This window comes from Cornus florida, unplaced genomic scaffold (genome assembly GCF_030987335.1).
Source record: "Cornus florida cultivar Cherokee Brave unplaced genomic scaffold, ASM3098733v1 CherokeeBrave_3.0.0_Hap2_Chr01, whole genome shotgun sequence".
Taxonomy (NCBI): Eukaryota; Viridiplantae; Streptophyta; class Magnoliopsida; order Cornales; family Cornaceae; genus Cornus; species Cornus florida.
In genome coordinates, this window is record NW_026775571.1 from 10,493,309 (window position 1) to 10,504,762 (window position 11,454).

The 11,454-nt window shown below is 35.7% G+C and overlaps 1 protein-coding gene across 1 annotated transcript; it reads right to left on the reverse strand.

Moving 5' to 3' along the window:
* Nucleotides 1-6,643: 6,643 nt before the first annotated feature.
* On the reverse strand, nt 6,644-10,515 carry LOC132287195 (uncharacterized). The gene is made up of 2 exons (XM_059789769.1): nt 9,835-10,515; nt 6,644-7,286 (listed from the first exon to the last, which is right to left on the reverse strand). Exons 1-2 carry the CDS (start codon nt 10,216-10,218, stop codon nt 7,047-7,049), a joined length of 624 nt encoding a protein of 207 aa, XP_059645752.1. The 5' UTR covers nt 10,219-10,515; the 3' UTR covers nt 6,644-7,046.
* Nucleotides 10,516-11,454: the final 939 nt, after the last annotated feature.

Below are 11,454 nucleotides of genomic sequence, written 5' to 3' on the forward strand. Positions count from 1 at the left end.
GTTAAAAGGCATTTGGTGTGTGTGTATATATATATATTGGATAAATCAAAATATCTACTTATTAGTGTGCGTTCCTAAAATACTGGTAAATTATTTTAGAGGACTTGAGTTACTCGGGTTCTCACCCAAGTCACACTCATACTCGTTACCATTATTGTTGGTCCTAAATTTTAACTTGAGGGTATAATTGTGACATTGAAAGGAAAAAATAGAACTGAGTAGGATAAATTAGAAGAAAAGATTGGTGTCTCGTGAATAATTAAGTAAAAATGATCGATTCTTCGTAAGTGTAAATAATTGTTTAAGGGATCATATCTACAGATATAGTGCGAACTTTGCTTGATCCATGTGGAGAGACGCCTTACACGAGTCCCTTGAATTAGTTGGGGGCCTAAATATTAAAAATATATATATTAGAAGAAAATAGGAATATAATTGTTCTTTTAATAAATTAAAAACAAAAAATAAAGACTAAAAAGGAAGGATAATACTTATCCGATGGCAAAGCTAGGGTTCTCTCTATTCATTTTGAATGGTATATGAGAAATATCAATGAATAATATTAGAGGCCACTTCCATTTTGAATTTAAATTATAAAAGAAGAAAAATTAAGAATTTATTTCTTTCTTACATATTTAAAATTTTAAATAAGATACGTCATTCTATTATTCTAACCAAAAAAAAGGTAATAATAATAACTCACTGTAGAGTCATATTATATGCTCACTAAATTATGAAGGTTTTTTGCAATCCACGTCTCTCTAGATGATAGATACAAAATACAAATGGAGGATAGTGTGAAAGACGCGTTATGTTATGAAGATGTGGGCCCGAGAAACGCGGCAGTTTATATCACCGACACTATGTATTTCTTCCCACCGCTAATTACGAGCGCCCCAACGCGCCATTAATTTATGTATTGCTTTTGTCATTTTCCAATTCCCGTCCTTTTCATGTCTACAATTGGACACTAATAATATCTATGGACAAGAGTCATCAAATTTCTTCATTTAAGTATTGAATTAGGATTTTAAAAGTTATAAGTTTTATATTTAATTATTAATTTCAAAAAAATATAAAATGATTCATTGATTTTTTATATTTTTTACATCCCAATTTAAGTATCGTATTTGAGAAATAATAACTTTTAAAGAGACATACGGGACATGCATTGCCTCCTTATGCATTATCCACTCAGAACGTTATTAAATTACCATTTTAAGTTTTGAATATTCAAGTTTGAAAATTTAAAACTCAAAACACGTATATAAAAAGATGTAAAATATATTATTTAAAAAAGTCAAGTGAACACCTATTTATACTTATTTTAATACGAAAGAAGTAGTATATTTTTTAAAAAAAATCTCAATTTCGTTATTAAATATAAAAATTTCAAAGCTTTTATCAAAAATATTAGTCTACTCGGGCACATGTTCATTAGTATGCACTCAATCAGTATACATCATTGAGATTGTTGTATAAAAAAATTTAATTCGCAATCAATCCGTATGCATCATTGAGGTTGTAGTATAAAACATTTTAAGTAACAGACACATATTAGGGATGGCAGTTTGGATACTCTGCCCTGCTCCGTTTAATTTTTCTCACCCAAAATTGAATAAACGAGGTACTCTCCGCCCCGAACACCCGCTCCACCCGTTTAAGCCATCACTTAAAAAATTTCTCTGCTTTTTTATTTTGTTCAAATACACTCTCATTTGAATCATTCCATTATAAGATAATCCCAAATTAATGCACAGGAGAAGCTAATCTTTCTTGAAATGGCTGTAAATTGGAAACAAAATATTTAGGGTTCCATTATTATAGTGTTATATATATATATATATATAATAAATTAATATAATTAGCAACCTAAACAGGGCGGGGCACCCTTCCCCTGCCCCAAACCCGCACGGGCTTTCTCTCCTCAAACCCATCCCTACCAAAATTTCATAAATGAGCCCCAATAACCGGCTTAAAAGAGGTGGGGCGGGTACCTATTCATGCGGAATAAATTGTCATCCCTACATATCATTAACATTGTATGCGTCCACTCATCCAATATTATTATTATCATTATTATTATTATTATTCTTATTGAAAAAAAAAAATCACACATTTTTGCCTTTATTGGAGACTTAAAGGTCAAATTTTCTACTTCGGTCGGACTAATAACATGACTAACTAGGATTGCAACTCGGGCGGGTTGGAGACTTAATTCGGGTTCAGCCCATGTACAAAATCTTTTGCCCAATCCCAACTCGAGCCCGCCTAAAGCCTAATCCCAGCCACTAATTAACTTCTCCAACCCAAGCCCGCCCATGAGCCCACGCCTCTGTATTCAGAATGTAAAAAATAAGAAATTTGTACCGCTACAAGAACTCGAACAACATTCCTCCAAAAAAAATTCCAAACACACTACCAACTAAGCTATTATACACTTGTAAAATAATATAATTTTAAAATAAATATACCCTTTTCGGGCTAAGGCTCGGGTTCGGGCTCGGGCTCGGGCTGGGCTTCGGGCTTTATATAATATCAACCCAAGCTCAGCCCGAATTTAATTCGGGCTCAGAATATCTAGCCCAAACCCAAACTTAGAACAGAAAAATACTGCCCAAGCCTTGAAAATTTGGGGCTAGGCTTGGGTAAATTCGGGCTGGCCCAGCCCAAGTTGCAGCCCTATGACTAACTTATTAACAAAGTTAAATAAATTATTTAATACATCTTTGATTAAGAGAGCTTTGAGTCTTATCATGATGGCGTTGTATTAATAGCATTACATCTTTGATTAAATGTAGAAAGCTTTGGTTTTTATCATGATGGTTATGCATTAATGGCATTGCTCATGCACATGTGCACTTTCGTCTCTGGCAAGTTCTAACATTTAATTGTCTTCAATCACCGGGCCAACCCTGAAATTGACAAAATTTTGAGAGGCGAACTTAAATGTGAGACCCTTTAATTACTGAAATACACGCTAACATACACATAAAGTAATAAAGGCCGAATGGCTCTAAGTTTTTATTTATTTCTTTGGGCCTATCACTCATGAAAAGGGGCCTAAGTTTTTTTTCTTTTTGGGCAAAATACAGAGACACCCCCTGAGGTTTGGGGAAAGGATATGCAGAGGAAAGTTGGCTTATTTTGGACAACCACACCCCCTTGTGATATTTGTCATCTAAATAGAGCCTTAAAATATGTAAAAAGTCCACTTTAGCTTTCATTATTTTATTTATTTTAATTATAAAATATCAAAATATTTAAATGACCAAAATACCCTTTTCATAAATAAATAAATATATATATATATATATATACACACACACACACACACACACAAACAACCACAGTGACCACCACCCCAACCTCAACCTTGCCGGAGCTCTGCCATTGCCACCCCTGCGACCTCGCCAGAGCTCGGCCTCGGTTCGGGCAAACTCAGCCTTGGACAATAGATCCGTTATTTTCTTACTCTTCGTTTTCTACACCGCTAGTATTGCGTTAGCTGTCATCGACAGCGATCCATCAAATTATCAACTGGAATCTGACACCAAGCCCACAATTCTCCTCCTCATCGAGAAGGCGGACTCAGACTCAAGCCAACCAATGTCGCTAAGATTGAACCTGAAACCACCTACCACCACCATGACCATCATGGCTGCCGCCACCACCAGTCCTCTCATCTCTCTCTAACCTCCTACCACCACCCATAATCAGCACCTCCACCACTGCTCACCCACCGTACAAAACAACCATCTCCACCACTTCACCACTACCACCCACAATTAGCACCTCCACCCCTTCACCACTACCACCCACAATCGGCACCTCCACTTCTCACCCACCATACAAAACAACCATCTCGACCCCTTCACCGTAGCATCTCACCTCTCATAATCACCGAAACCCTAAATCATCAATATCACCATAACCACGAAATCCCCAAATCGTTCGAGGCAAAAGCCCTGTGTGAAATGTAAGACCCATTAAACTCTCCTTTTAGCATCTTTAACCTACCATTTTTGTTCTATCTATCTAATGTACACACACACGCACACACACACAGAGGCGCGATTTGTGACCTTCCACTTCCAATTCCAGCGACGACGAAGAGAAGCGGACCGGACGACGGCAACGATAATCAAACTATCCGGTGATGAACAACCACGATTCCGATGATGCAAAGAAAACCAACAAAGATGTAGTCCGTATCAGCTCCGAGATCCTAAGGCTTCGAATCGCTGTTGGATTTCGGAACAGAGGACTCGAACGGCGATACAGAGAGAAAAGGGAAGAGGGGTATTTTACACAAGCGTTCAGGTTAGGGTTTGTGATGGGTTTGGGTTTGGGTTTGGGTTTGGGTTTAATTCAAGGGTATTTAAGTCAATTAAAATGTTAATTTTATATCAAAGGGTAATAAGGTCAATTCACCATCTTTAGGGTCTTTTTGTCCATTTTTTAAACTTGAAGGGGTGTCATTGTTCAAAAATTGGCTAACTTTCCTCTGCATGGCCTTTTCCCAAATCTCTTGGGGTGTCTCTATGCTTTACCCTTTTTTATTTGGGCCTATCACTCATGGTAAGGGCCTAGGTTTGTTTTTTTTTTTTTTTTTTAACCAATTGCTAATAGGCCTAAAAATTTTGAGGCCCTAGGCGACCGCCTTGGGCCAGGGCCTGCCCTTTCAAGAGCATAGCGGTGTTGACAGAGATTTAGATGTTAAGTTTTTGAAGTCTTGCTTTCGAACCACACTTCTAACTTAAAAGGTGCATATATTATGACTACGTATTATAAGAGGGAAAAAAAAAAAAAAATTGTTCTAACATTCAATTTAAAAAATTCAAAGAAACTCACATACACTTTCAACATTGCATCTAACTCAAGCACTCACCATCTCTTTTGGAAAGGAAATGGTCAGGTCAGGTTATTTGAACTAAGCTCAACATCTCCTTCGAAAAGAAAAGATCACCTTATCTAAACTAATGCTCATTTGATGCTCATTTCCAACCCCTCCCGTAACTGACTCCGCAAAATCAATCACAATTTATTTTGGGAGGTGAAAAAATGAACTACACTTTTAATGTGAAATGATATTATTATTCTTAATTTATTTTTATATTTCTATAAAAATATCTATCTTAATTTTATTCAGATTTGTATAGGAATCTATCTCAACTCCAAAATGGGACGAGATTAATTGATTAAATTGATAAAAAGTCTGAAAAGAGCTTAAAACTATTTGATAAATAAAACTTACATAAAATTTATATCGACTCAAGTGCAATTCCTTTCAAAATTTTCATCAAGTTCCATACATTTAGGGTTTTTTTGGTATGCAATTTATTTTTGATGTTTCTATTTTGTAAATAGTTGCCAAAAAATGAAACATTAATTTGGTGTTTTTATACACTTTTAAACTAGCTACTATATTTTTTAAATATAGATTTAAAAAAAATAATAAAAAAAATCCTGCAACAAATAAATGTTATCATACATGCTTTCGATTATTATTCAAAACATTTTACAACAAAACACTTAATTTGTTTCTGTTTGGCCACAAAAATTCCGTCTGTTCTAAGTGGAAAGGTGGAAGGTGCAGGTGTGCCAAGATTCGCCAAGAATCCAATGAAGATGGAATAACGCTAAACTATATTCCAAATCTGGCCTCGGGAGACTTGAACATCAGGCGATTGTGAAGAGCTTGGAATGACCGCTCTTGCTAAGTTATTTTCGCCCTTGTGGAAAAGGACTTCGGAAATGAAAATGTGGAATGGAAAAAGATGAAAATGCTTGGTGAAAGTGCTGCTGGAATATTGAAAGGAACTGAATTGAAAGTCTGAAATTCATTAAACTAGGAACTAAAGTAAAAATGATGGAAATTAAAGGAATTGAAATATATGTGCTAAAATTAAAGTGCTTGAAAGTAAAATTACACTATAAGAAACATAAAGTGCATGAACTGAAATGAAGTGTAAATAAAAATATGAGTTGTTTGATTTGTGTGGAGATCTCTTTTTATTATGTCAAAGTCTTCTATTTATAGTCGGTGGCAGTTCCATCTATTATTAAGATGCTTCCAAGTGGAACGTCCGATTTGTACCAAGTGGAATGTCTAATTTTTGCCACGTGTCTCATGTCTCCCTTAGTCTTCTCACAATATTGACACGTGTAAGAACACGATGTCCCATAAATTGCATCTTAGAATGAGTGATTTTGGTGGTTCAATTCCAATTGAAGGTTTCTAGTCACGTTCTGAAACTGCCAAATGAAATGAACACGATCTCCTAACTGCCTCTAACTTGCAAGAAACTACTTTATTCTGTCTACCACGTGTCCCTATGCAGTTATTTGTTCCAAATGAATTCATTTGATGAAGCCACGTGTTGCTTCATGATTGCACCTTATTTGCATATCACCCTTCCAATAAGAAAGGCTCCCCTTTCCATTGGGGTCAGCCACAACAACCTATCCAATTGGAAGATAATTATGGTATAAATAGTTTCAGATTAAAACAAAACGCCAAAAACAAAACGAATACCAAATAAGTCCTTAAAATGTAGAAAAATACATAACAAAAGCATATACACAAAATAAAAAATAAAAATAAAAATAAATCATTAGCCCCACCGTCATTCCTCATAAATTGAAGAAAGAGAGAATTAATATATAAAACAACAATATCTTATAACAATCCAACAGACTGGAAAGACCACAAAGACCCTGCTGCCTAGGATTCCTGCATTAACCTAAGAGACTTGAAAAACTCAAATTTACCTAACACCATACATTACAGAGAAGCCTAATCAAACTGTTCCAAATAGTTCCGAAAATCCATATGAACTATGCATTTCCAATATGACGACAATTCTAACACTAACAATACTGCAACATGATGATGTTATAGGAAGGCAGAGCAGCGAGCATGAAGCATGCTATCCTATCCTCCTTTTTCTACAAAGATGTATTTGAGAGAGAGAGAGAGAGAGAGAGGGCGGGATTGACCTATGTGTCAACGGTCAGACTTCAGCACAAGAAGGGGCCCAGCCCTACCGTTTTGATGGTCTCTCATCATCCTCTCCGCCGTCATCGTCACCAGAGTCGTCTTTGTCTGATCTCTTCCTCTTTGGTGGAGCCTCGACCTTCCCGCCAGCATTGTCATCACTGTCATCCTCATCTTCCTCAAAATCTTCTTCCTCGCCATTCTCTTGTGGTTCAAAGTCACTGGCGTCTTCCTCTTCTTCAGCTAGACCTACTGGTCGGACAAGGTACTCGGTTCCCATGTCCTCCTACATTAGTCGTTTATGGGTAAGATGTCAGCATCAACTTGTAGAAAAGAGATTGTTATAACAGTACAAAAATAATTATGGAAAATCAGCAAGAAAGAGAAATTCTTCTGATGTAAGCTTTAAGGAAAGGAAAAAACAGTTGTTGTGATGCAAGCATGTTAAAATTAAACTCTCCAATAGAAAAAGATGTACCTCACTTTTAACTACTGAATGCCAAATTCACGCATGATCATAGAAAAGAAGGTAAACATGAAACAACCATTAGCTGGATTAAGTTCCATTTGGAAGAAAGATAAATCATGAGTTGATAGAACACGAGCACCGACTAATAAACCAGAAAATCAAATACTTGCTTAAGCATAGCAAGAAACCAGCATAAAAATAATATGGCAATTCAACAACCAGTATTTGTTTTGCAACAATTTTACTGTTTATGCATTGAGGATATTAAACAAAACCTAAACCTAACCAAATAAGGGACCTTGAGATGCTCAAGATCAAGTGGCATTTAGACACTTGGCAACAAAACCATGATGTTATTGTGTTAATACCATATAATTGATAATTCATGATTGCTCTGTAACAAGTTAACCAAATTAGGATGTTCATGATTCTGCATCGAGGATGTCTATCACACAGCACATAAACCTAACCAAATTAGGAACCTTGAGATGCTCAAGATCAGTTGGTCTTTAGAGACTCAGCAAAAAAAGAAATATCAGGTGAATCCCTATCCATGGTATTCCCGTGTTAAGATCAGGAAATTAGGCAGCAAAATAAATGAAAATTGTTCTATTCTGCCCCTCATGATTAGATAACGGGACCACCATGGTTGTGAGGCTACCTGATTGTTAGCTTCTTGAGTCAATTTAGGATAGGTGAAGACTCATGCTAGCGAAAGACACTAATAAGTGCACAAATACTCTGACCCTTCCAACATCATGAAATCTATGAAATATATAAAGAGAATAAAACTGAAACATTAAACCCTTACCGTTCTACAAAGAAGAGTAAAATAAACTTTCATGACCCTGAAAAAGGAATAAAGAAACATATAGAGAATGACAAAAATCAGCAAGTCACAAAACCTAAAAGGAAATAGATTGGTGGATCCATTCTGATTATTGAATTATCTAATGGTGATGAAAAAGGGGGAAAGAAGAGAGGCACAAAAGAAATAGAGACGCAATAAACAATATAATCATGAGTCTTAAGCAAGACCATTTCTAATCAAACTGATGCTCTATTATTCAATGGAAAATAGTTCCCAGAGTTTTAAGGGCAAACATTCTATTAAAAGCTCCACTTAGCTCAATGGACAGTTTACTGTGATGGAGGAAATTAATCATTGCTCTACTACTTGGGTTTAAAATTTAATAAATAAAACCGCACACAAAAATTTAAATAAAAAACATTTAAAAAAACTTCACAAAAAAATTCAATCAAATCAAATGCATCCTAAGTTAACCATTTAACTCGCTTACGATTTAGCATCATTTGCATAAATCAAGTGGCATTACAAAAAATTTAATTAAACAAACCAGTAATAACAATAACAACAACAACGTATCATCTTAGGTATACACCAATTAAACAAATCAAGTGGCTCTTCTATTTGGCTTGCAGAAGTCATTCATAACTACAAACAGGAAATTGAGTAAATAGTTCCTCTTCTATGGTAGTTCTAACTTCACGGATAATTTTGCATCATCAATTAGAAAATATGACGTCTTTGTTTATTAAACAGCCGGCACAAAATAAAGAGAAGCTGTCATGCAACCAGAACAATTCGAGGAAGAAAATATACCAACTCAGCTAATTTGAAACTACCCGAAACCAGTAGGTTCTCCCCCAGCAAACAAACCAAGGCTAATCAGCAGAGCATATAGTAGGGTACCACTTTTTTTCTCCCACAAACAAACCAAAGCTAATCAGCACAATATGTATTAGGATATGCATATGCTTACAATGGATCCCTAATATTTTGGAGTACCAAACAAGAACTGCTCAAATCAAACACAACCAGTAAGAAACAGAATTATACCCTAATTGAGGCAAGACATACATACATATGAAATATAAGATGTGAGATTCAAGACTTTGTGAATCATACCATTTTTACCTCTGAAAAGTGAAAACACCTGAAGAGTTATATCTGTTCTAGAAGACATTTAAAGCAAAAGAAGTACAGAGAGAAACAGATCAGGTAAAATTACAGAGAGAAACATACTTTAAAATCAGTTCATTTAAAGCAAGAAGAAGAGGAAAGCACTAGCAAAAGAACAACCTTGGCTCCGTTTGTTTCTATAGAAAATATCAGGAAAGAGAGAGAACCCTAGATTTCAGCAATTTCAACACAGAATCAAAATAAATAGATCTGAAAGGAGATAAAATGGTTAGAATTTTCAATTTTCAACAGAACTCAAACCAAATATATGTGACCAGATTTGAACAATTTCAACATATAATCTAACAAAATTACAAAATATAATACTAAAATTGAACTGATTTTCAACCGTATAAGTCAAATTAGGTAATAAAAACTCACCTCTCCTTCGACTTCCTCGTCATCCTCGTCGTCGTTCCCCTCACCGTCGTCGTCGTCGTCGTCGTCATCGCCCTCACCGTCATCGTCGTCGTCATCATCATCGTCATCGTCGTCATCGTCCTCGTCGTCGTCATCTACCGACTGAACCGGCGGGCCACCGGAGTTGTGCAACTCCTCTGGCTCATCCTCCTCCTCCTCATCGTCGTCGTCGTCATCGTCATCACCATCATCGTCCTCGTCCTCTCCATCCACCACTTCAACACCATCGCTCTTCTCAGTATCGCTCTCCACTTCACTATCAACTTCATCCTCGTCAATTCCACCATTCACAGCCCTAACTCCTTCCTCTCCTTCGAAATCCCTCTCTTCCTCCATGATTTTCATCTTCACCAAAATTTTCCCGAGAAAATCCGAGAAAGTTTTCCAAAAATTAAAACCAAAAAATCAAAAATCAGAAATTTGAAAAACGAGGAGGGGGGACAGAGTAGAGGAGGGACTAGAGGAGCTTCTTCGTTCAGGCGAGTAGCTCTTGCAGAGAGTTGATCTGAGCCGTTGAATGAAGAATTGGGGGCGGATCCATGACGTGGCGTGAGATCGGACGGTGTTAGTGAGAGCAACTCGTATTTGTTGTGTTAATAGGCCTTTGCGGCGCTCTGTATACCTATGCTTGATCTGAGTGGCGTGTCACGTGCGAAGCGTGTGAGGGTGTCCTCTAGGGTTAGGGTTTCGTATTCTTTTTCTGGAATATTCCACGCAGCGGCTACGTTAACAGTTTGTTTTGGCTGTTTGTGTGGACAGAGAACGTTCTGGGAACTAATGGAATTTCGCCAGCATCAAAATATAGGACCCACAATAAGGGTAAAAGGGTCCTCTTGGCATGGCTCCATCAGAACCGTACGATGCAAGATAACGTAATCACTTAAGTCTATCACGAGCATCGTTAATCCGAACCCTTGTGCACACTTCACCATATTTAATGCAAAAATTTATCCTTTTTTATTTTTTTTACCATAGAAAATATCTTCCCTTTTCACACAATATATTAATGAAAAATGAATAAATTATTTAAATTAAAAAAATCTTCTTTTTCAAGCAATATATTCATAAAAAATTAAATAAATTGTAATAAAATTTTCTACTTAAGATTTATAGTTTATCTGTTTGGGTGTGGATGTTCTTATTTGGGCATCTTGCTTGGGTTACTGAATTTATATTCTTAATTTCATGGCATGAATATTATTTAAATAATTAATTTTAAAAAATTAAAGGTAAATTTATGCAAATTTAATCGAGAATATGTCATTAAATTGTTATAACTTCTTTTCATAATTTATTTCAATAAGAAAAATAGATAAAGTGTAATTCAATAAGAAATGATGTTATGGTCATTTAATAAAAAATGATCTAGTCATTGGGACATTTTTCAACAAAATATGATACTTCAAAAAGTATTATGCACAAAATATACTTAGAAATTCAAAAATACAAAGAGATTTTTAGCACTTTACCCTTTGAAATAATCTAAAACCTAACTCTAAACCAACTTATACTAGTTTTGATGATAATATTATTATTAGTAAAATGTTAATTGCTGAAGTTTAAGTTGAATTTAAATCCAAG

What these genes read in the sequence shown, in the direction of transcription:
- LOC132287195 (XM_059789769.1), bottom strand. Translation starts at nt 10,218, where the DNA reads ATGAAAATCATGGAGGAAGAGAGGGATTTCGAAGGAGAGGAAGGAGTT. An exon ending in ACGAGGAAGTCGAAGGAGAG is followed by an intron (nt 7,287 to 9,834) that starts GTGAGTTTTTAT and finishes CGACTAATGTAG; the next exon opens with GAGGACATGGGAACCGAGTA.